Raw genomic sequence first — 25,402 nt, 5'->3', positions numbered from 1 at the left:
ATGTGGGGCAAGGCTTGGTCCTTGCTGCCACCCTGAAAGCCTGGGGGGAGCCGGGCTCGGGGCAGCTGTAGGTTTGGGAAAGAGGCAAAATGGGGCAGTTTGGGGCATTTTTGTACCTTGCTTATGCAGCACTCTCTGCTGGGAGATGCATCGGGTGCAGGGCTGAGGCCGGGTGCTGTTCTCATCAGGGTGATGGGAGCTGCCCCCCTGCACCCCATGGCTTGCCAAGAAACCTTCTCCAGCTCCGGAGCAGCTCCATCTCAGCCAGGTGGTTTGAAAGGCGGCCAGGCTGCCGGCCCCGGGCTCCAAACAGAGCGGCTTGTGTGCGGCTCCATACCTGGGCGGCAGCGTCCCCCCCAGCCCGCCGGGAACGGCTTCGCTTGGCTCCAGCGCAGCCCCGAACACACTCGCTGGAGCGGCGGCACAAAGACCCACTTGTGCTCGCTGCACCCCCCCGGCCCTAAGCCAGTGCTGGGGGAGTGGAACACACCCCCCCCCGTGGGTGATGGGGACTGCGGGTGGCCAACCTGGAGCTGATGTTCCCCCCCTAGGATGCTCAGGAACCCCCAAACCCTTCCATTCCCCTCCCCGGAGGTTTTCCTTCCAGGAGGCCAAGCGAAACTGTGCTGGAGCAGCCCAGAAATGTGTGTCCTGGGAGGTTTGTGGCACCCAGCGCCTGTTGGCCTTTGGGTTCGCTGCGGGTGCACTCAGGCAAGGGAGCAGAGGTTGGCACAGGCACCCTTGGAGCCACATCTCCCCGTCTTTCTAGAGACCTCTCCATCCCCTGAAGAACTCCTTTTTTTTTAAGTTTTGAGTTTTTGTCCCTGAGAGCTGCAGGCAGGAGGTGGTTGGAGATGGAGCTTTGCTCCATGGCTGATTTTCTTGCTGAGCTCTGCTCCGCCTGCCCGGGCAAAGCCTGTGGGAGGAACGAGCTTCTCCACTCGCTGTGACCATGCCGACGTCCTTGTCACTGGTGGTGGCAAAGATGGGCCTGCTTGCCCGTGGGTGCTTTGGGTGGGGTGGTGTGCTGAGCCCCCGTCCTCATCTGCACAGAGCGAAACTCCAAGGCAAGGGGACACAGGGCACTGTCTGGGTGGTGGTGCCAGGGACTGTCACCGTGGGGCAAGATGAGAGCAAGAGCATGGAGAGGTGGGGTGGTTGGCATCAGGTGGGGGGAAATTGGGGATGGGGAGGGCAAAGGTGGGGCTCAGACACAGGTCTGAGGAATGGGGTTACAGAGGTGGTCCTTGTGCTGATTGGAAAGTGGTCTCAGGTCACCAGGAGATGGTCCTGAATGGCCAAGAGGTGGTCTTGGATGACCAGGAGATGGTCTCAGGTGGCCAGGAGATGGTCTCAAGTGTCTGGGAAATGGTCTTGAATGAGCAGGAGATGGTCTCAGGTGACCATGATGTGGTTTGGGGGACCAGGAGAAGGGTTTGGGTGGCCAAGAGGGGCCCATCCTGCCTATGGTGCAGCCCTACTGGTGAGGGTCTCTGCCCACGTGCCCTTGCTGCAGGGACCTGCCACAGGGACCTGGGCACGTGGGGATGGGGCTGCACAGGATCCCTGGGGGGAACATCACGTGTGTCCTCACTCTGGGGGGTGGGATGCAGTGGCCTCCTCCTCGGACGGAGACATTGAGCACCCACAGTCAGTGTGGACCAAGACCAGGGTCTGGCATGGCCAAGGGGATGTGGGTGCCCCCCCATGCCCACACCCTCGCCATGCCGGGCCCCGCTGAACCCTCCTCTCTCCCTGCAGCCTCACCGGCAGCCTCCTCGCCAGGATGAACGGGACGGCTAATGTCAACCCCAGCGGCCGCAGCCACTACGCCTCTGCCATCCCGGTGCCCTGTGCCATGGCCCACGGCAAACCGCACACTGTGGCCCCCCCAAGCACCTCGGGGCTCCCCATCCCCCATGGGGCTCCATCCCCCCGGCCAGGGAAGGCACCGGCCCCCAGCCTCAAGCCCCCCAAGCCCAAAGGTGCTGGCAGAGCCGCTGGCCGTGAGCTGGCCGAGGGCAGGGAGGGCAGCCCTGGCGTCCCCCCCCGCGGGGGGCAGAAAGCCCCGGCGAGGTCCCTGATGTTCCCCGGAAAGTGGCCAGAGGCAGCAGGCAGCGGGAGGAGAGGGGTGGGCAGGGCTGGGGAGCCCCCCGAGCCACCCAAAGCCCCCCTGGTGCAGGGCAGGGGTGGGGGGCGGCCAGGGGGGTCCCCTGGGAAGGGCAGTGGAGTGGCCGTGGTGGGGACAGGGGATGAACTCCATGGTGGGTCGCTGAGCAGGGCCCCTGTGTTCGGGTCGGGGGCCATCACCTTCTCCTCAGGCCCCCCCCACAGCCACCCTGTCACCGCCACCGTGGCACCCTTCCAGTACCGGTAAGTCCCTGGGGCTGGGGGGGCACGGGGATGGGGGAGGCAGCCAGGCATGGCCGGGGTGGCCAAGGGGAGTGGGGGGGTTTGGTCTGGGGCTTCTGCCCCAAAAGGAGGGTTCCCACCAGGTTTGGGGCACTGGGGGCTCCTGGGGCACCCAGGGGAGCTGGTGTGGGGCAGGGGATGGGCTCAATGGGGAACGGGGTGCCCTGGGATCCCCCCTGCCATGAGACCTGTGTCCCCAAACCCTGGCAGAGCCCAAGGCACCACATCCCCGTCTCCTGGGGGTCCCCAGCTGGCCGCACCCCGCGATGCACCCCTGCTCCCCCACCCTCACCCCACCTCTGCCCCCAGGCTGCGGGAGGACCGGGAGGAGGAGAGGGCCACATCCCTGGGTGACGAGTGCCCCGGTGCTGCGGAGGTCCCTGACCCTGACCCCAAACCTGGAGGCCTGAGTGAGTCCAGGGGGGTTTCCTGGGGGGGGGGGGGGGGGGGGCGGTGTCCTGCTGGGGGGCTGCTGCGATGGTGCCAGGGGGCAGCGGCTCACGCCGGAGCTCAGACCCCCAGGGCTCCATGCCAGAATGGGAGCCGGGGCTGGAGGTCGGTGGGGTGGGGTGGAGGAAATCCCCACACAGGAGGTGCCCCGACTCCCCTGGGGAAGGTACGGCTGCAGCCGCCGCATCCGGTGACCCCAACGGCCAAAACACTACACCCACCGGCGTGGCCCCGCCTGGGCACAGGAGCCACATCGGCATGACCCCACAGTGCCGCTGGCATGGGGGTACCGTCCCCTCCGTGACGCCGCCGGGACATCGCCCCGCTTGGCTCCTTTCCCTCCTCTTCGCAGTTTCCTGGCACGCTCCAGGAATGACCCATTTCCAAGGAGCCGGCGGAGAGCCGGCACGAAGGCGGGTGCCGCGGCACCGCTGGCTCCCTGCGCCCACCACGGGGACACCCCCTTTCTTGGTGGGCGAATGAACCCAAGTGCAAGGTCCCCGCTGCAACGCCGGGGACACCCCAGTCCCCTCCGGCGCTTGCTTAGGGGAGAGATTTTGGAGGGGCGGCTGCTGGAGGGGATGCTGGGGCGGCGGTTGCCAGGGCAGCGGCAGCGGAGGATGGCGGGATGCTCCGGGGATGTGCAGGGAAGGGGAAAAAAAGAGCCGGGAGCTTCGCCGGATGATTCGAAGGGACAGAAGTCGGTCAGAGCCATGGTGGCTCCTGGCACTGCCGGGCTTTGCAGCGGGGTCCCAGCACCGCTGCCGTGCAGCCGGAGGATAACGGGGTTCAACGCTGAGCCCCGATTTGGGAAGCACCAAAACTGGCGGCGAGTGGGAGGATTTTCCGGTAGAAAGCAGGAGGGGAGAGAGCCGGGCTGGCGTGCTCCCAGCGCAGCTGCCCTGCTCGTCTTGGGGGAGGTTTTGGGATGAGGCCGAGTGGATTCGGTGCTGGGGAAAGGGCCGGATCCTTTCCCTTCCTCCACGTCTCCCCCGGCCCACGGCAGCTTCTGGGGCTCTGTTGGGCCTGGCCAGAAGGGACAGGGGACATCGGGAGGCTCCAGGTCACCCCACCAGCCCCAAAAAGACGACACACCCAAATTTGCCCCCTGCAGCAGGCCCTACGCCCAGGCAACAGCCTCGTAACTCGGCAAGGGGTGTAACAGTCCCCCCAAGCTCAGAGCAGCTTCGGGGTGCAGCAGGGCAGCTTGTGCACCCATCCCGCCCCAGCAGCACTTTTTGCTGCAGAACGCCTTTTTTTGGCGGGGGGGGGGGGGGGGGGCACCCTATGCTGCCCCATCCGGGCCAGGTCATTTCGGGGCTCCTCACCATGGGCCGAGCTCCGAGTCACCCGGGGCGGCCGTGCTGCCATACGGGGGGCTGGGCTGGGCTGGGGGGCTCGCGCCGCCCCCGGCCCTCCCGGCTCCTTATCTCGGCAGCATAGTGATGGGCTCTAATGCAATATTTTCCGGCGGTTGCCATGGCAGCCCGTGTGAGGTCACCAAATAGACTTAATTCACCCCTCCCGAGGGACGGGTAATTAATGAAAAATGATGATAACCAGATCCCGCTCCCCCTCTTTTTCTCCCCCCTTAATTCCCCCGGATCACTGGAGAGGCCCTGCTGGGTTTGGGGGCTGTGGTGTCCCTTGGGGGGCTCCCGGGCCCGCTCCGGGCCCCTCCGGCACTATTTGGGGCGAAACGGGGAAGTTTGGGCCTCCCCGGGGCTGGGGGTGCGGTGTCGGGGCTGGGGGTGGGCACCGCGGCAGGCGGGCCGGGGGGTGCTTCGCACGCAGGGTGCTGGGGCGCGGGACCCCCGTTGGCTTCCCCCACCTCACAGCCAGCACCCGGCACGTCTCTGCCCGCCCGGAGCTGCGGGACGGGGCGGGCAGGCTCGGGTCACCGAGGCCACCGACGGCTCGGTGTGGGGGGCGGCCCCCTCGCGGCACCCATGGGGGTGCACGCAGCACCGCGCCTGCCAGCTTCGTCCCTCGCCCCCGGGGGTCCTGCATCGCCCCGGGGTCCCGCACGGCCCCGCTGCCCCCGGGATCCCCCCGTCCCGTGTCCCCCCCCCCCCCCCCGCTCCGCCGTGCTCGGCGCTGCACGGCCCCGGGGGCGGCGCGCGCCCCCGCCCCGCCCCGCCCCGCGGCGCGCGCCCCCTTCCCTCCGGCCCCGCCGCGGGCGCGCGCGCCGCGCCCCGCCCCCTGTCCGCGCGAGCCGGGCGCGGAGGAGGGCGGGCCCTTTTTGTTTGCCCCTGACATTCCGCTGGTTCGCAGTGTCCCGCCGGCGGCGGAGCAGCGAGGTGGGGCCGCGCCGCTCACACCCCCCCCCCCCCCCCCCCCGCCCCCCTCCATCTCCTCCCCGTCCCGCTCCGCTCCGCTCCGCCCCGCGCCGGTGGGGCGGGCACTGACGGCGCTTCTCTCTCTCTCTCTCTCTCTGTCTCTCTCTCTGTCTCGCCCGGTGTGTGTTCTCGGTGCCGCAACAGCAGCAGCAGCAGCGCCCGGCGGGTTAAATGGTTGCAGCGCGGGGATGCTGGGGAGCAACCTCAAGAGTCTTCCCGACGTGGAGCTGGGCGAAGAGGAGCGCGGCTACCGGCGGGGCCCCGACGGCGGCGCGGTGATGCCGAGGCGGGCGAAGTCGGCGGCGGCGGCGACGGGGCCGCGGGGCGCGGAGCTCCGCGTCTTCAAGGCGAGCAGCGCGGAGGGACGGCTGCCGGCCGGCTCCAACCTGCGCAAGCAGAAGTCGCTCACCAACCTGGCCTTCCTCACCGACGCCGAGAAGAAGCGGCAGCTCTACGAGCCCCGCTGGAGCGACGACATGGCCAAGGCGGCGGCAACGGGGGCGGCAGCGGGGGGGGGGCGGCCGGGGCGGTGGCGGCCCCCGCGGCCGGGAGGCGCCCGCCATGTCGCGGAGCCTGTCCCGCTCCGAGCACTCGCTGCTGCCGCCGCGCCCCGCCGGCCCCGCCAAGCCGCCCCCCGCCGGCAAGCCCAGCCGCATCCCCCGCGGGCCCTACGCGGAGGTGAAGCCCCTCAGCAAGGCCCCGGAGGCGGGCGGAGGCGGCGGAGGCGGCAAGTGCGACGACGAGCTGCTGGGCGGGAAGGGGCCGGCGGTGGCAGCGGGCGCTGAGGAGAAGCCCTACCTGAAGGTGGACCCCGAGCTGGTGGTGACGGTGCTGGGCGACCTGGAGCAGCTCCTCTTCAGCCAGATGCTGGGTGAGTGCGGCCATCGCGCCCCGCCGGCCCTGCCGTCAGGGGATGGGGAATGGCGGGAGTCTGGCTGGCTGAGGGGTCAGGGGCTCCCGGCCCCCCCCGGGAGGGACCCACTGGAGGCCGCGTCGGTGTCCCTGGCATTGGGGAGAAGGAGAAGGGATGCTGAAGGAGAAGGTGCTATCAGCCTTGCTGAGGTGGAAGGTGCCATCGGCCAGCCCAAGGGCCAGCACGCAGCCTCCTCTCGCCTTGGCTCCAGCCTCCTCATGAGGAGGAATGGTGGGTGGTGGTTGAACTTGTCCTCCCCCACGCATCTTTTCGGTCGCCCCTTGTCTCTACACCCCACCAAAGATGATGAAGGTTGCCCGGCCAGGTGCCGCAGCCGCTCCCCGCCATCGGGGAGGCTTGCCCCGGGGTTGACCTTGGCCGCTCTCACTGGGAGGCTGTCGGCTGAGGTGCCGTGCGTAAGGTCTGCGCCGCTGCCTGCGCTTTGGGCAGGAGGCTTCAACTCCAGAGCTCCTCCAAGGTCCTGGGCTCTGGCCAAGGAGGATCCTCCAAGGATGCTGCCACAGGGTTTGCGTGAGCTGGTTTCAGCTTGTGGCCGCCTGCATCTTGCTGTCCCGGTGGCTTTGATCCTTGAGCCTGCGCAGTCGAGAGCTCGTTATGTGCACAGTGGGTTTTCATCAGAGCAATGAGCGCTGGCCCCCGGCGCTGGCCGTGCCTCTGATCTCAGGACCCGCTGCCTCCCTTGTGGGCTGTGATGCTGGGTTGGTACAGGCATGCCCAGCCCTTGCGTTTCCCTCGTGGCCGCACGCTGATCTCTAGGAAACCGTGGCAGCCTTGGGAACCCAAGCCTCTGCTTCCCGCTGAAGCCTGTGCTCCCCTGCATCCCAACCGGCAGCACTGTGGGCTCAGTGGGCTTGGCTGGGCAAGGACCGTGGGGGGGCTTGAGGCTCCAAAGAGCTCTGGTCTGGCAAACTGGTGTGAGAAGGTGGCAAACGAGGTCTGCACAGCCGTCATGGTGCTCCCGGTGCCCAAGCTAGCCGAGTTTAAAGCCTTGGTGGTTGGTGACAGGGGGAAGCAGCAGTACAGGCAGGGCTGGGAGCTCTGGTGTGTCCAGTCCCTTCAAGTTCCCAACCTGGAACCCCCCTTTTAGGAGGCCAGAAGCTTCTCTGGCACTTGGAGAGCTGTCTTGAGATGCCTTCTCCTAACTGTGTTGTGAGCAGAGCCCTGCTGTGGGGAGAAAGGGGAGAGATTTGCCCTGGCTTGGGGCTGTGGAGGTTTGGAGAGGTGGAACAAGGTAGAATACGTGCTGAAATCAGGCCCCCTGTAAAGCCATGCTTGCTGAGTCCCGTTCCCTGCTGCACACCCCGCTGCTCCAGGAGCCTTCAGGGTGTCACAGCCCCTGCTCCAGTGCAGGGCTCTGGCACAATGTGCACCGGCATATGCCAGCACGCAGGCATGGAGCCTCCCAAACCATCACCTTCAGCCCCCTGGCCACGCATGGCCATGAAAGCAGCAGTGGTGGTGTGCGCCCTGCCCACCCCCTCCCTGGCAGGGTCCTGCTCTGGCTGCTGGAGCATCCCAGGGCTTGCTGGGGCTCTGCAAGCAGCTCATGGAAAGCCACGGCACTAACCCAAGGTGGGGACAGACAGATCGTGGGGATGATCAGGTTGGACATGTGAGGTCGGCCTCGTGACAGGGGCTGCGGGGGCTCAGGCTGCCACGTGGTCCTGCAGCTGGGCTTGTGGGCATCCATCCTCAGCCCTAATGCTGGGGTAACACTAGATGCCATGGGGGCAGGGAGCAGGGCAGGATTGCTGGAGGATTTGTCACTTGTGGGACTAACAGATCTCAGCCCACTGGTGTTGGCATGCCTGGGGGGATCTCGGTGTCCTCCTGTGACGCTCTGCTCTTAGATGGGGGGGGTTTCCTCAGCACCCCCAAGAGAAATTCTTGCAGCTTCCCTGAGGGTGCAGGACTGGCCCACGTGACAGTTGCTGGAGTGCCAGAGGCCCTGCCTGCAGGACAGGGACTTGTGCGTGTGCTGAGGAAGACCACGGCTTGCGAAGTGCCCCCAACACCTGCTTTGGTTTCTGAGGTGGCTGCCTAGCCCTTGTCTGTGGTGGGGCCTGCTTCAGGGCCTGACCTTGACCTTGGGAGGTGCTGAGCATCCTTTTGGACTGCATTTACCATCTGAAGGCTTGGTCAGCTGGCCTATGAGGGCCAAGTACTGCTGAATCTGTCCCCCTGCTTTGTGTATTTGCTGAAATAGATAATTTTCCAAGATGTACAGACCACCGGGCTTCCTTCGGTGGCGACTGAGGGCTGGTTGTCCAGTGTCAGGTTGGGACAACACCTGGGGTGGACAGGATGGCAGCTTAACCCTGCTGAAACATCGCTTTCCTTCCACGGGGCTGTAATTGTCACCTTCATGGGAGTTGTGCTGTTGAGTCATACCTACTGAACCAAGTCAACCATGACCTGGCACGTCCTTGACAGTGTGGTGGGGATGCTGATAGGAGTTTGGGGATGTGCAGAGGAGGGAGCGGTGTGACAGTGGTGGTGGCTGCTCCATCACTTCATGTATGCCTGCAGCAGAACCATGGCTGGGAGCATGTGAGCCTGGACAGATGCTGAACTTCTGGTCCTCACCCCTTTGCTTGTTGTCTGATGTGGTACAGGCAGATGAAACCTTCCACAACCTGGGTTCTCAAGGGAGCGGTTGTTCCTGTGGTGGGGACAGACCCAGAAGGGACAGGATCCCACTTACTCAGGAAAGTGGGCTTCACCAGCTACGGCTGGTGAGTAGAGTCAGGAGAGGGGCTTTCTCCTGGTTGCCACAGGCGGTGCTTGGGAGGGAGGGAAGGTTTCTCTGCTGTTTGCATGGATTTCTTTGGCAAGAGAAACATTAGCCTGAGCTGTTTGGCCATGTCTGCTCGAGGACACCCTATCCAGAGTGACATGAGAAGACCCACCAGCTTGGTTTGTGCTGGGAAGAAAGAGATGGAAGTTGCTGGGACTTTCAGCCTCTGCAGATCTTGTTGTCCTTGAGCTGTTGACCTGCGTTAAAGCCTGTGCTGCCTCTGCCTAACCTGAGCTCCCTGCTCCGCCAGACACGGTGGCTTGCAGAGACCTTGTGCGTCTTTGGTCTCCACACCTGAGTTCTCATCTCTGCTTTGTGCTCCTCCTGCCAGAAGCACTCCCAAGCCTTTGCTGGCCAAAAATACAGTTTATTTAGTAGTGGCCAAATGTTACCTCTCATTCGGTTGCTGCCGCTGTGTCATCTGTTTGATGGCACCGAAGCCTTTGTAGAGCTGCTGAGGATGTAACCACGTTTAAAGCAGAGCAGCCTGCGCAAGATGGGAGAGGTCACTGGGACACAGCAACCACATGTGCTTTGTAGAGGCTATTTCCATCATCCAAATTATACATTTCACATCAACCAAAGACCAAGGCTTCTCATCAAAGCTGGCTGGCAGCTGGGGTTGCTAATTACACCAGTGCGTGGCCATGGGATGAAGGGTATGGAGGGCGTGTGACCAGTGTGGTGGAAGAGCTCGCCGTACAAAGCTCACTGTGACTGTCTCCGCGTGCAGTGGACAAGAGTGTGCAGGTGCGGAGGCACATAGGGGCTGTGTGTGAGTTTGTTAGCACTGGGGTGTGGTGCTCAGCATGATTGCTGTACTTACCTAGAGGTCCCCAGAGCACCTCTGAGATCCTGCAGTTACTTTCTGCAGCCATTTCCTTGGCCATCTCTTGCAGTAGATGGTGCCTCTTAAGTGGCCGCTAATTCGCATAAGCGAATAAGCGGTGAGTGTTGCGTGGGCCAGGGCCAGGTAGACACACGTGTGATCGCAGGGGAGACACTCTTCCCTGAAATGCTCAATGCAGGAGTCTTTGCAGCCCTGTCAGACTCTGCAGGTGCAGCTATAACCCATCTCAGTCCTGCAGCCCTCGGCTGGCAGCGAGTGGGGAATGCCACCCTTCCCCGGGTGGCCAGCAGGGATGTCCTCACTGGGCAGCATGTGCCCGCGGAGATCCACTACCTCCACGATGCTGACATGCCGGCAGGGCAGACCCTGCACACCCCTGTGTGATGGTGCCTGTGTGATGAGGTCGTTGGGGTGGGGATTTATCTCCTTCTGGCTGCTGGAAATGTGACCCGAGCGCCCCAGAGCGTTCTGCTGAAGCTGTTTGGATGTGCCATGCTCCCAGTGATAATGGCAGTGCAGAAAAAGTGCTTAAAAAAAAATAAATCCAGATTTGTCTTTCAAAATTTCCCATGGAAAAGTAGCAGAGCAAACACTTGGAGGCAAAAATATTTGGGGATGCACTACTGAAACAAATTCCTCCCCCAATGAGCCTGAAAATTGCTGTTCAAATGGGGCTTACCCAGTGTCCCAGTGACTGCCTGTATCTTGCCCCTTGCCCCCAAATCCAACATTTTTCCACTGAGAAAATATGTAAATGAATGCAAAATTGTGTGCAATTCTGGAAATGCTATTTGGGATCTGCTGGTGGGATGTGACCACAGCAGGGCCTGGGCGATGCTGAGGGCTCTTGGGATGGTTTGCTCTTGCAGAAGCACACCCACGGGTCCTGCCTGGTTCAGGTGCCTCGTGAGCAGTCTGCTTCCAGCTTGGGTGGCACTCAGGGAACTGGTGGCAGTTCTGGGTCCCCTCCTGGTGCCCCCCATACCCAGCTTTGCGTCTTTGGCTTCTCATGCTGTGGCACATGTGTCTGTACCCACAGCCCTTCCCCAGTACAAGTCCCCTCTGCCATTGCCCTGTTACGTCCATTTAGATTACCAGCTCGTTGCCTTCCTATGCAGCTTCCCATGGTGCCAGAAAACAATTTTGCTTTTCCTCCCTGCCCGCTCTCACTTGCGCATCCGAGGACAGCACTTGGCTGATGCTTGTGCCCACTGCACAGGGGAGGATTCGTTCCAGCTCAGCGCAGAGCCAGAGCGTGCACCTTCCAAGGTGTGTAACCTGTGAGTGACGCCAATCTCTAGTGCCAGCCCGTCTGCTATGGCCAGCGTGTGCCTCCCAGCTTGCCTGGCTGACCCGTGGTCCTGCCTGGGGGCGACCAGGCGGTTTTCTGCAGGGCTGTTTTCTCAGGGTCAGCCCATGCTGCTCACCTGGTTCTGCAGTGTCGGGCAGACCCGCTGACATGTCCTCCAAGTGACCCGCTGGTCACTTGTCCAGTCCAGAGCATCCTTTGTGCCATCACGTGTGTGGCATTTGGTGCCCTGTGCATGGTGGCAGCGATGTCCCGGGGCCGTGTGTGTGCAGTGTTTCTGGTACTGGTGGCAGCTGCGGTTACAGCCCAGCAGTGAAGCTACTGAGGCTGGATCCACTCGCTGGGTGGAGCGGGGATTGCTCCATCCTTCGAGGGTGGCTTAGTCCTTGTCCTCTCCAGGCTTTGCACCTTGAGGGTGTCTCGTACAGAGCTGTGGGGATGCAGGGTGTGAGAGATGAGATATGGTGTGATTCTGCTGTATCCCCTACCCTGCAAAGTCACGTCCTCCTCCAGGCACGTGAAGCAGCTCTCCTGGGGGATCCAGGGGAGGGGTTGGCAGTTCTCCGGCTGGGAAGCGGTAAGCTTGGGAAGGCAGAGTATGTGCGAGGCGAGGAACCTGGCGAGGGAGGCTTGGCGCTGCCTCATGGTGGGGTGGAGGGGCGGGGGGCGAAGGGGGAGCAGGGCTTTCCCACGCTGCTGCATTGCAGCTCGGAGCCGGGGAGCTGAGCACGGAGGGGAGCTGGGAAGGCAGGGGATGCTGCATTGCAGGGCTGAGATTAGAAGCTGTGCAAATGGAGATGTGCCTGTGTCAAGGCGGGTGTGACACTGAAGAGCAGTGCCCAGCACACCCGCTGATCTGCTTGTCTTTCCTCTAATCCATTTCTTCCACATTTTGTTTCGCTCGAGCATTTCTTTCATTCCTTACGCTGTTATTTGTCTTGTCCAATTGAGGCAGTAATGTATTTTTATTAATTCAGGAGAAGGGCTGAGATTCATCTACTGCTGGAAAGAGCTGCTGGAATCTGCGTAAGGGAGCTTAGCACAAGCGCAGCACAGCTGGGCAGGACGTTTTCCTCGCTCCTGGGAGCAGCCTTGCAGCAGGGAGGTGACCTGAGAGCCTCGTGGCCCCGGCACAGGGGCCAGTGTGGCGTGTGAGCTCCCTGGAGGTGCTGCACAGGCAGACCACGGGCAGGCACGTGCTCCCTCGCTGCCCAGCAAAACACAGGCACGTCCTGCAGCAGGGACATGTGCCTCCACCTTCGTGAGCATGTGAACACGCCAGTGCTGTAGGGAGCACGGAGTTTTCCACAACTACCTGCTGTAGGCATTGGTGGTGCTTACTCACTCTACATCCCTCTTCGGTTTCGTGTCAGCCTTGTTATCTCTGTCCTAGAGGCCTCCTGCTCATCAAGAGGTGAGCGCTTTGCAGCCTTCCCCTGGCCGATGTACCTGCAAGGGTCTGGCCTGAAGCCTCCCCCTGAATTTACAGAAGAAATTTATGGCAAATCCAGGAATTAGTTTTGGAAGATGTAAAGGCAGGGCTGCTCTGTCCATGCGTTTCACCCAGGCTGGATCTTGCCCAGTGGCAGTGCGGGTAAGGAGGGGATGGTGAGCTGGCTAGGAGGGACCTTCTAAAGGGGACCCAGGAGGTGACTTTCAGTCAGGAACAGGACTTGAGTGTTTTGTGCTGCGCCCATGAAGCCACAGTTCCCTCGGCAGGTTACGAGCCTGACTCGCAGCTGCAGGTGACGCGGCGGGAGGGCTGGGCTCCGTGCCAGCTCCGTTGGCTTACCAGCCGGTCGGCTGGGTTCGGCTGTGGGATGGGAACCTCTCCTGCTCAGTGAGCTGGAAGGATGGCTCATGGCCGAGGTCCTCTGCAGCTCATTGAAGCTGACGGAGGTTGTGGTCGTTCTTGTGCGACCCAGGAAAATGGGAAGAGCTGTGCTGTGAGTGCTGAAGCCTGCGGTGTGTGAGCTGGAGGGGGAAATATCATAACTGCAGTGTGGCAGAGGGTCAGCACCATGCCTTTAGCACCAGGAAAACGCTGAACCGCTTTTATATCTAGTACCAGCACCACTGGGCACCAGCCTGCGTGGTTGGGATCTGGGGTTGCTGCACATCCCACCTCTGCACATCTTGTGCAAGGTTGTGTCACCAAGTGTGACAAAGCTGGCAATGAGACCCTCCACCCAGACAAGCTTCTTCCATAGCGCCCTTATGAAGTGCGCAGTTTGGCCAAACCCAGTCCTTACTGGCTCTACTGGGAGCTCAGACTGGCTGCAGCTGAGATTTTGTGAAGCTCACACCTCCATCCTTTTTCAGTGGGACTGAACTGTCCCCAGTGCCAGCACTGCCCCAGCCCCTGCACTGAGCAGCCTGGCTCTCCCGATTCAGCGAGCAGCTGTGAAGCACATTCAAAGCTACGACTCAGGTACGGCTCCATCACCAGCTATTTATAGCTGTGTGAGCTTTCAGCATAGCCGTGGGCTGAGAATAACTCACTGATGAGACACTTCTCAAAATCACGCGTCCGTCGCCCATGCGCAGCATCGTCATCTCAGGCTTCCCGCATGTCGACGTAGGGTACGTCTTGGTCCTGTGCCAGCCCGGGTCAGCATGAAAAGGAGTTTGTGCCGGTGTTTTTTCTGAGGGGTCAGCCAGTTTGTTGTGGCACACCTGCGTGGCCCCGTCCTTGGCAGGATGCTATCAATCAGCCTTTTGTGGTGAGCGTGATGGCACAGTTTGGGCTCTGTAAAACCCACCCCGTGGAGAGCAGCCCTTTCCTTTTCGTAGCCCAGTGTGTGGGGAGATGCGGGCGCTGGCAGGGAGGGATGTGCTTGGGAAGCAAGGCAAAGGAACCTGCTATTCAGGCTGGGACCTGGGATGTTGAAACTCACCTCTTTAATGAACCCCTCGGGCTGGAAGCGTTAGATGCTGTCGGGGTGTTTCCACTTCGCTTTATCTCTGACTTGGCATTATATTTCCAAGCTGATGCAAACAAGTGGAAGAATAGATAGCGGCTAATTCACATCGATTGCTGTGGTGCGGGAGTTCCCCGAGGTGAGCCGGGGCTGGCAGAAAACACGCTGCGGGCCATTTGATGGGGCGAGCGCGTCCCTCCCCTGCTGGTTCCCTGTGTGGTGCTGTGGGGGACACGCTGTCAGCCTCGCAGGCACCCGCTCCCACATCCCGAGGCTTCTCCCAGGCTTGGTGGCTCAGAAGCTGGAGAAGGCTTTGCCCGGGTGAGTACGGTGTCGTGAACCCACGCGGCAGCGTTGGAGCTGGGCAAGGCAGGGCCGTTTCAGCAGGCTCAGAGGTGGGAGCGCCGCTTTATGGGAGTGGGGGCAACTGAGTCGTGTGTCCCCCTCCCCCTGTGTTAAAACCAAGAGGAAAGGCATTTGGCAGATTGTGGCTGGGACCTGGGATGGTCCAGTTCTGCCAGGGCGAGACCGATGTGGGGCCATGGGCACTGTAGCTACCACGAGTGCAGGACCAACAGCTACCCAGCTGTGGCCTTCTGCAGCCACCTTGTCTTTAGCCTCCTGACTTTCACTGTACTAAGGGAGTGACGAGGAGATAGCTCCAAACTACCAATAAGCAGAGCAAAAGCAAGGGAAATAATGTTCTGCTTCCTCCCCATCCCAGCAGGGAAGATGGACAGACAGTGTCCTGGAAACGTTGCTGCTGTGAGCCCAGAGAGGTGTATGTCGACTCCCAAGGAGTTGGCCTTGTGCCGTAGCTGGGCTTCACCGGGCATGATATGGCTGTAGGTCGAAAGCTGGGAGAGAATTGAGTCTCACTCAATTTCTGTCCCACTGGGCTGGGGAACATGAGGCTGCCAAAGGCAAGCAATGGGGGGGGAGTCAGTGGGGACAGCCTGTGGGCTTTTTCCAGTGCTGCTCCAGCTGCCACCAGGTGCCATGAAAGAGGGCTGCCCTGCACTCCTGTACCTCCCACAGACCCCAGGTTCATTTACAAATATAACAAAAACCTTTCCAGGGAATTGGAGTCACCATGGACAGGCCATGTGTTGCACCTCTTGATGGGCAAAGGGGTCCTGGGAGCAGAGGTGCCAGCGTGCAATGGAGCCCTTGGCTCCTGGTAGTGGTGGTTCCTCTCCCAGATAACATGAATGTAGACTTGGCGTGGGGTTAAAATCCTGCTCGGCCTGGAGAACGTGTTGTGTGATCGCTGGCTAAGGGGAAGCACCGAAGCACCAGCATTTGCCTGACTCCCAGCCACAGACGTGAGTCTTTTGTGCTTTGGGCTGTACGTAGCTGGGGGCTCACAGATATTCAGCACATTGTCCTTTGGCAAGTGCCGTTTTGATGATTCACCCTGGGTTGATTTGAGGCTGGATGTATCACTGTCTGGTCCTCCTGCCTCCTGTTGTCGAGTGGTTAAAAGCACCCACAAGCTGGCTGTGTCCTGACCCCATGGGGAACAGCAGCACCCAGAACAAGCCCCAGCTCCTCGGTCCTGTGCCGATGGTGCCGCAGGCACAGCTGTGATGGGGCAGTGAGGGTTCCTGCCCTCTGTGGGGTCTCAGCCTGTCTCTCCAGGATTCTGCCCTGTGTAGGAGCACGGGAGGCACAGCCCATCACGCTGCCGGCCCCAACCAGCACAGCCGCAAGGGAGCCGTTACAGCCTGACAGAACTACAGCAGTCCTGTGGCTGTTTGGTTTTACCTTGGAGACCAGAATGTCCCCCAGTGGTTTCAGGGATGTAGGAGGGACAGAGCTGATGTCCTTCAATACTCCAGGCTGAGCACACAGCAGCAGTTTGGGGACTGATTTACCAGCAGACCAAGACCCTCCTTCACTACAGGCAAGAACATCTGGAAGAGGGCAGACGCTCAGGCAGCAGCACCTTCAGCCATCTCATTTTCGTTTCCCTGAACCCTTTTAGCTGTGCTTTTGCTGTGCAGTGCCAAACAGTGTCCCGGTGCTCCTGGAGCACTAATATCCATCATCCGGCCGCAGTCTGTAGAGCACTCAGAAATCTTGTGCTATTTTCAGTTAGTTTTCCAAGTTGAGCTTATTGGCTCATGGGCATCTGCTCCCAGATGGAGAACATGTGGCCGGTTCCTGCAAGGGGAGGAGGACGGCCCTGCTCATAAAGCAGCATGGGGGATGAGCGAGGGAATCTCTTCCTGGAGCCTGCGAGATGCTTTCGGGGCTGTGCAGAGTCGGGCCTGGAGGTTGGGATTTTAAAGCTGCACTGAAAACTCTCCACAAGCAGAATTTGCATGGCAGCGTTGCTTGCGGTGGGAGGTCGCCTCCCATCAGCTTATTAGTCGTGGGGAAAGTATGGTAACCTGGGGGCAGGATTAAATCTCAGCTCAGCTGCTGTTTGCACTGCTGTGCGCTTCCTGGCCCTGCTTACTTTTGAAAGCGAATAGCAAGTAATAAATTTTCTGGGGTGATTTCCTTGGCAAATAGTCATTGTGCTAAAACTGGTGAAACTCTTGGGGTTCCTGAAAATCTCGCTGCCTTGAACAGGCTGCACAAGTGCTCGAGAAATGTAACAGCATGCAAGGAAGAGAGAAACCCAGAGCTCCAATTCAAGAGTAAATTTGCAAAGCAGCTTTTCCAGCCTCGCATCCCCAAGTGGAGCATGTTAAAGCGTACAGTGGTGCTGTGCTGCTTTCCAAAACCAGCCGCTCCGCACCGCAGCAGTGACCGGTGGGGTGAAGCCACGCTCCCTTTGCTCTGCTCTTGGTTTGCTCATCGTTGCATTCAGGGGTCAGAGGTGCTGATTTGTTTTGTTGCTAAGATTCTCGTTCCCTTTGTGGGAATAAAGCAAATTCTGTTTGGTTGAGATTCTCTATAGCTTCAAAGACAAATCGAATCTGGGTTGCCAGCTTCTTTTTGTATTGCAAGAGATGCCTGTTTTCCATCCCAAACCATCCATGTTTTGCAGCTCAATAGCACATCCTAGACAATGGCTTTAGAAATCAGACGCCTGCATTTTGGACCCACAGTGCTGAGGCAACGCCAAGCAACACACGGGGTGCCAGAACTCATGCACATGGGGAGAGAGAAGGAGGAAGAAAAACTTGCTCCGATGGGGTGTTTCCAAGGAGATCATGGTAATGATCTTCCATTTCCATATAGCTTTTCATCCCCTTGCAGAGTGTTCTCGCTCGCAAGCAGACGTTTCATGCATCCTGTGTGGAGAGCACAGCAGCTGTCCTTAAAATGCACGTTGCAGTGGGGAAGCTCTGGTGCTGTGAAGCAGGATCAGCCTGGGGTGGGAGCGACCCCCCTGAAACTGTGGGGACGCTCAGGGATGCGGGATGTCCCTGCCCTTTTGGCAGCACCCTGTGTTCAGCGTCTGCGGCCGCTGGGCACAGCACACCGGTGTAGGGAGTGACCTTGGCACTGAGTAACAGCGTCTGGGTATGTCTCAATCCTTCCCCAAATCAGTGTCACGTGTGGGACATGCCTCACATCAACCAGCGTCCAGCTCAGAGCTGCGCTGTGGCCGGGCGCGCGCTGGCACTTGGCTCGTCAGAGCAAGAGCCCTGTTACGAGCTGGTCAGGTCTCTATGGGCTCAGCTGACAGCAGCAGCCAGGGTTATGGTCAGTGCTGGAGCAGGCTGCATCCCACGCCAACACGCAGGGTGGTTTTCCCGGCTCATCCATCCCTTTTTCCTCAGTTGAGGCTGGCTGTCGTGCTGGGGGAGCCGCAGTAGCCCAGGGAGGATTGCAGGGCTCTGCAGAGGGTCAGCGAGACTGCATCTGCTGCCGGGGGTGTGCAGGAGGTTGGTTAATATATGATATTCCCTCATCCTTCTGAGCACCTCTTGCTTTCCAAGAGGAGGAAGGAAAGTCTGGAGCGCCGCTTCTCCCCTGTGCGGAGATGGGTTTGCAAAAGCCACAGTTTCTTCCGCTTTTTTTTTTTTTTCTTCTTCTTCCCTCTTTTCCTGCCCTGGAATTTTTCCCTGGCTTGATGAATTTTTAAACAAAAACATGGTGAGGAGAGAACAGGAGAGAGAGGAAAACCCAGGAGAGGACATAGGGGAGAAAAGTCTGTTTTCAAAACCAGAGTGATTTCAAGTGGAAATGAAAGTTTAGGGTGTGTTTTTAATTTTAAAATTCCAGCTAATTTTAAGTCACTTTATTGACAGGAGAAAATACATTTCCTAATGCTCTTTTTAATAAACCCCAGTTTTACAAGTAGAAAAATGGTTGAAGAATACCATGGAAATATGGAAGTAAAAGGCAACTGATGTGCCCTTTAATTCCTCCCTCATTGTGAGGGGGGTCAGTGCTCCCTGGAGGCGGGGGGCTGAGGCTGGCTGCAGGGACAGACTCCGCCACACACAGAGACATCTCCAGGTGCTTGTCGGTCTGTCCGTGGGGGACAGCAGGGTTGGTCACCTGTACGCGGTGGCTTTGCATGAGGGCGGACGTGGGCAGATGTAGTTCCTTGCCCGTTTGAGCAGAGGCAGGGATTTGGGTGCAGCGGACCAGAATTCAGCCTAAATCGGAGCCCTCCAGCTCTTTGCTCTCCAGCTGGAGGACTGGCTGCTCAACGCTGAAGAAGGTGAAGGAGACAAGAGAGAGCACGGGGATGGAGAGGGGAGGTGGAGGCAGAGGCAGGCGGGGGGCTTGCTTGCACAGCTGAGCATCACCGGGGAGCCCAAAATCTTATCACTGGGAGGGCTCATCCTGCTCCATAAGTCGGGTTTATGCCTGGCGCTGCTGCCAGCACCTCTGTACTGCTGACCTACAAAAGTCATCTGGAGAGTTTGAATTAGCGATGTAGCTGTGAGACACTGTGGACACCTTCCTGTGCCGTGCTTCGTCGCCTGCAGAAACCTTCCCCCACCATGTCCCACTGTCGCCGAGGCAAGAGCAGAGCGCCCGTGTTGGAGGCAGGCTGCTCTTGCTGCTTGCACTTGGGTTGGGCTGGTTTCTCATGGCCGTCAGCTTGGCAGGTAGATTGAGTGTTGTTAGAAAACCAGCTTAAATCCGTTGCCTTTAAATTTTGCAGAGTAGAGAGATCTTCTAGCAGATCTCATTGTATTTCATACTAGAGCAGAAAAAGAAACATTTTATGGTAATTTTTTTCAATGACTTTCCAATTTTTTTTTCTTGGTAAACCGTCTGCAATCACTTACAGTGTTCCTGAAGGGATTAATTACTCACTGGAGCTCATTGTGTGTATTTCACATTCAGAACTGTTGGATGTGATGCCTGGCTTGGATCGAGTGAGGGGTCACATGGCGTTTCTTTTTTCATCCTTTTTCCCCTGTTCTGTTTTATCTGTCAGGCTCCTGGTGTGAGCACTCCCAGTCACATATTCGGTGGTCGCTTGGTCGGTACGCTGCACGTGATCACAACTGACTTCCCTGCTCCACACTCCTTTGTCAGGGGGAAGCACAGCCAGCAGAAGACAAATCACTTCCTTGTTTGAGTGACTTTTGGCCGATGCTTTCCCCCAAGCTGTAGTATTGGCTCGGCTTTTCCTGCAGCGGTTGTGGCTCTGGGCTGTTGTCAGTGCTTGGACAGGCCTCCGGAGCAAATCTGGGGAGAAGAGCTCAAAGCACATCGCAGCGCTGCTTCCCACGGTGGAGTGGGCTTGTCCAGTGCAGGCAACCATTGTGTGGAGGTGGGACATCTTAGAGGGGATAAATCCTGGCTGCAGTGCTGCCAGAGAGCCCACCACACCGTCCTCGGAGGGTCGCGTTCCTGGGAGGGCGCTGCCTGCGGGACAGCCGTGCGCTTGGCGCTTCAGCAGCACTGGGAATGGCATTGTCTCCAGCTCGGCGGGGAGGATCCCAAATTGTCCAAGCTGGAGCATGTAACTCGGCGTGCTCTTGGCACGCTTAAACAGTCCCTGCAGCAGGCAGGGGACGGGGCTTGTCGCTGCGTGGGAGTCTGGAGGCGAGCGGCTGATCTCCTGTTTAATGTCCGAGCAAGCCAATGTGCCCAGGGGCTCGTAGCTGCTGTTGCTCCATGTCACTCAGCCCTTCGTGTTGGCTGGTGCGTGGCAAGGGTGGCCACTGGAGCTGGCACACAGTGGACAGTCCGGAGGCTCCACTGAAATCCCTCCACTCAGCGCCGATGCCTTTTTCAGAGTGTTTTCCGCCCTGCCCATCCCTGGCACCGCCAAGCCTGCAGTAAAACTTGGACTTATGGGGTGGAACAGCAGTTCCTTCCATTGAATCCTAAAGTGTGTCAGAGTCCTCGCTGTAATGCAGGTGATGGATTTGAGATGAAGAGCACTCTTCCTCCATGCCATCCCTCAGCCCCCCTGTGGGGTCCCAGGGACGAGAGCAGGGACCGAGTGGCAGCTCCCACAGTGGTAGCACAGAGCTTTCTGGTCCCAAGTGTCCCCGTCCCTCCCATAACACACCCAGATTTTCTGAAGGAGACAGGATCATCCTTCTCTGCAAATCACCTTTAGTGGGAAGAACGCAACTGCTGCTCAGGAAAACCTTTTCCCAGTGGTGGGGACCCACCGAGGGTGCTGCAAGATGTGGAGCAGGTCTGGAAGCAGCCGGAGGATGGTGCAGGTCCTGCAACTGAGCACACCAAGCCCTTGCCCCTGCACTCCCGACAGGGAACCATCAGGGCTAAGAATAGACAATTAATTCATACGCATCCCTCTCCCTGTGAAGGGTGCTCGAGGCACTGCGCAGCAATTAAAATAAGTTCATAATAATAGTGCCGGCAGATCAGCAGCATGGACTCGAGCTGGTGGAGGATTTGGCGGTGCTGCCGACTTCCTTGGTGGAGACCCAGCATCTCCCCAGCACAGGGAAGTGGGGCAGTGCTGCGAGGCAGCAGGATGAAACCCTGGGTGTTATTGCAGTCGCTGTGCCTGCGCTGCAGGAGGAGCAGAGTGGAGGGGGCCACAGGATGGGGAGAGGCACATGGGGCTGGCACTGCTCCTGGCTCTGGTGGGGGGAAGGCACCTTCCTGAGCCACATTTGGAGGAGCAGGTGACACGGCTGGCAGAGGTAATGGCAGTGCCCACAGGGTGGGGAGCGTGCTGCTGGGTGAGACGGGGGCATGATGCTCTGCCCATCTTTACCACAGTGGGGTTGGCCCTGGGGGAGCTGGCATAGCAGGCAGGAGTGTTCACCTGCACTAATTTGGGTCACCCCAGGCTCTCCACTGAGTTACTGAGATGCCTCATCCCACTTCTGGGCAGGGATCCTGGTGCTGCTGGTTCCTGTTGGCTGCACTGGGGACCTGGGTGATAAACGGTGGATATCGGTGTGTGACTGTCAGAGCCGCGGTGCCCTTTTCTAGCAAATCTCCTGCTGCTCGCTGCGCACGGCTTCTTCTTTGGGAGAGCATAGCGAGTTTGCTTTGGGGTGAATGTCACCTGGGCAGCTGATGGGACAGACTGAAGGAACCCCAAAATGTGTGATGTGCATATCAGTCCTCGGCCCCACCTGGGCTGCTATTGCAGATATTGCTGTGATTTTCAGGGGGTGAATCTTGCCCTGGTACCTAGTAGGACCGGCACCCCCTGGCACCGCTCCAGCCGGCAGCACTAACCCACCCAACTGTGGGGGGACCGCAGGTGGAGGGAGACCCTGAGCCTTGCAGGAGCCTGCTGATCGTATGTGCAGCGGACTTGTTTCCGGCTCTCCACAGGCTGCTGCACCCGGTGCCAGAGTGAATTTGGCACCTGGCCCTCCTGCGAGGCTGGGGCGGGGGGAGAAGAAAGGCTGAGCCCTGCCCGCTGCCCGCGCTGCAGGCAGGAGATTCAATTACCCCTGTGCTTGCACAATGGCCGTTTATCTCCGGGAGCAAAACCCTGGTAACCGTCAGGGCAGAGCGTGAAGGGCTGATTAGAGGGTGTGCGGGAAGGGCGCTGGGGTCGCGTGCAGGCACTTCCCTTCCCATTTCCAGGGTTTTCCATGGTAATGGCTCCTATTTTGCTCTGTTGTTAGAACGTCACTCACACGCGGCTCGAACGACATCTGTCAAAACATGTCCCCCCCGTCCTTGGGGCTCCTCGGGAAGAGGGATCCGTTGGCCCCGTAATGAGCCTGACATCAATTAATCATCAGCCTTAAAAATTAGCATCGTGGCAGTACATGTTGGAGGGAAACGATTCCCCAGATGGAAGCAAAAATAGCCTGAGTTATCTCCCTCCTCCCGTGGGAGGTGGCAACAATAGATCCACTAACGATCCTGGAGCTCATTTAAGCTGGGGAGCCCCCCCCCGGGGCTGGGGGAGCCCAAGGTGGATCGCCTCCTGCCCTAGCTCATGTCTCAAGGTGCTTTTGGGGGGACCACCTCATGCAATGGCAGATGACCTTCCCCAGGGTCTGATGCTGGACCCTTATGGGCTGGTGTCCCCTGGGCTTTGCAGAGAGCCCAGGGGGGGCTCACAAGCACTGAGCCCCTTCCTGAGGCTGAGGGTTTGGAGGAGAGCAGCACTGCGGGGGGTCTTGTTCTTCTGGAGCTCATCTCCAGGCAGCGTGGCTGGGCCAGGATGGGGATTCAGCTGGTGCCTCAAGGATGTGGCCTGCTCTGGGTAGGCTGTCCCTCGCTCATCTCCAGGGTGGTGGCTCTGAGCAGCACCGGTGCCCATGGCAGCTTGGAGAGTGCCTTGCCAGCTCTGATATTCAGGAGCTCAGCTCTGGAGGTCTCCAGAGACCCTCTGTCTAGGATGTGACTTGGGCACCTTTCCTGGAGATTCACAATGCCCTGGTCTTTGTGCCTGTGCCACACTGGGATTTTCCATGCTCGGAGCTGCTCTCCCTCGCTTTCAGGCGAGTTGCAACCCAAATGAGCAGCTCTGCCGCCCGTAGCCTCCTGCAGCTTCAGTTTCCCAGTCCCGTTACTCAGCGAGGTGAAGAGCTGCTGCCTTCCTCCAGCACTGGCTGCATTTTGGGTCCATCTTGGTGGCTCTGATAAGCAGCTCAGCACAGAGCAGCTTTGCGGGCTGCAGCTGGTGGGGGAGCCAGGGAGGACATTTTGCATTCTTGCTGGAGATGCACGAGGGCTCTTTGGCTGATCTGGTGACAGACAGACAGACCAAGTGTCTACCAGAGCCCAGCTGAGGCCGGGGAGAATTGTGTTTGCAACGCATTGCTCTGCACAAAGCTCGCAGTCACAAGGCAAGGGGGACAAAAGACTCCCTGTTCACTCTGTCCCAGTGGGTGCAATTCCAACAGTTAAAAAGCAAATGTGAGTTGTTTGTGAATATAAAGCTTCCCCAAGCATGGCCGTATTCTGGCTGGGAATGGGGAGTTTGGCTCCGCTAATGACTGTTCTCCTTGCAAAAACGGAGGCAACTCGAGCCAAGAGCTGCCCGGCCGGGCCCTTCCCCACCAGCCCTGATACGGGGACGTGGGCTGAAGAAGGGACAGGCTCCTGGGTCTGATAAAAGCCCTTTCAGCCAGGCGTTGGTGCCCGACAGAGAGCAGGGGGGATGATGAGCATGGGGACCTCTGCCTGCTGCACTGCCGGGGGTGACTGCCATCTGCGAGCATCCTGCCAGTGTCCAGGACCTTCTCCCGTGCCCAAGGGATTCGATGTCCTCAGGAAAAGGGAGCCCCAGGCAGGGCAGACTGGCTCCCTTGAGTCATCAGCGCTGCTGATTTGGGGCGTCTGACGACAAGTCTGAGGGCTGCTGTTGCAGATCGGGGAGCTCTTGAGTCATGTCACTCCTTACCTGTCTTTGGGTGGCTGCCCTGCATGTGGGAAGGCCCCTGAATTCCCACAGCACTGCGTTTTCACCTGAGTCAAATAAAATCCCAGTCCAACTGGAGAAGGAAGGGGATGGGTGCATGTGGTTGGGGGTGCAATGGTGCAGGGTGTTGTACTAGCAATGTGCCTGGTCCCAGGCAGCTCGGTTGTGCCGGGGAGGGGTGCAGGCAGCTGTGAAGCAGCCGCAGGACCTGGACCCAAGCACAAGTCTGGGGGGGATGACTGCAAACCATGCGCTGCAGCCAAGCTCAGGGCATGGGCACCTCCACACCATCTACGTGGAGGATCCTCGGCAATAATGGGGCCGTTGAGACGGCACCACCACCCGATGTGGAACAAGTGCTGTCTGTGGCTGGCTGTGTGTGGCTCCCTGAGGCACGTGGTGCTTAACCCCCACATTCATGGCAGCCGAGCTGGGCCAAGCACAGCCGGTGGGCATCTCCACCCTTGCCCAAGGTTCTCCCTCCTCCCTGGCTGCTTCTGCGTTTGCCCCATGCTCCCTTCGCCTCGCTCGCCCTCTGGGCCACGGGGGCTTTGGAGGAGGGTTGTGCGCAGCGAGGGAGGGTAGTTATGGGAGGAAGGACATCGGCTGTGTGCCCTCCGTCACGCTGTGGGATCCTTGCTTGGTCCTCAGGACGCAGCCAGAAGCGGGTGCAGGATTCCCCACACTCTCATGTCCCCCTCCTGCTTCAGGCAAAGCCCGGAGTGGGGGGTGGCGATGTGCCCAGATGTGGGCACATCTGGAGGGCACCGAAGCAGTTAAGTGAAGGGCTGATTTGTGCTATAGAAACCCGCAGTTCCTTCCTTTGATCCTCTGAATCAGCCCATTGCCTCCATCATATAAAGCCCCATTTATCTCTGCTCTTCCCAGTAAGTTTGAAGGCGGTCGCGGCTCGTGGCTCCTCAGCAGCAGTGAGCTCGCCTGGCTTTCTCTTCCGCTGAAGCAGAATCAGGTGAAATCTCTATGGCAACTAGCAGATGACAGTGAGTCTTGTTGCCTTGGAAATGAGGCAAGGAAAAAAAAAAAAAAAACCACCCAAAAAAGAGCCATCTGGAATTTTGAATTTCCGCAATGTCCAACCCGCGTCTGGTGACGTGTGGGGAGCGTGAACCCACTGCCGCCGGCTGCTCTGGGGCCTCTGAGCCAGGGCCCGTTCGCACCTTCTGCCTTGCCATGGGTTTTTTGTGGGTTTTTTTTCCACATTCCCCCCCTTTTCTGCTTTTTTTTTTTTTTTTTTTGGTGTGTCTGTGCAGGGTCCGCAGCATCCCCTTGAATATCTGCTGGTGGCTGCATTAAAGGTGTTCTGTGCAGAGCATTGGGGTGCCTGAAATCCCCAGGCTGGGCGCAGCTGTGCCACATTGCTGGCCAGCACGGCACTGGCACACCCTGGTAATGCCAGCTCCGGGGGGGACAGCAAACTCCAGAGGGAAAACTGTGTCACAGAGCGCTGCATGACTGGCCTGATCCCACTCTGCAAGGGCCCCAGCTTAGGACAGACCCCAGGTGCAGTGACCGCTAGTGACGCCGTCTCCATGCGCCTGAGGCCAAGGGGCTGTTAACCGGGAAGTTAGCGTCACCGTGCGTTTCTGCTGCCGTGTGTGCCGGTCTCCAGAGGCTCAGGGCA

At 59.6% G+C, this 25,402-nt stretch overlaps 1 protein-coding gene across 1 annotated transcript in view; it reads left to right on the top strand.

Annotated features, from left to right (window-relative positions):
• The first annotated feature begins 1,758 nt into the window (after positions 1-1,758).
• Positions 1,759-25,402, top strand: part of NAV1 (neuron navigator 1) — a 59,660-nt gene continuing 36,016 nt past the window's right edge. The window contains 4 exon segments of the mRNA XM_075776168.1: positions 1,759-2,373; positions 2,722-2,822; positions 5,346-5,710; positions 5,712-6,072. Of these exon segments, the coding sequence (XP_075632283.1) occupies positions 1,787-2,373; positions 2,722-2,822; positions 5,346-5,710; positions 5,712-6,072 (1,414 nt within the window). The 5' untranslated portion in view covers positions 1,759-1,786.

This window comes from Balearica regulorum, chromosome 25, assembly GCF_011004875.1.
Source record: "Balearica regulorum gibbericeps isolate bBalReg1 chromosome 25, bBalReg1.pri, whole genome shotgun sequence".
Lineage (NCBI taxonomy): Eukaryota > Metazoa > Chordata > Aves > Gruiformes > Gruidae > Balearica > Balearica regulorum.
Note: the sequence above shows the minus strand (reverse complement) of the source record. Positions and strands in the feature narration are given on the sequence as shown.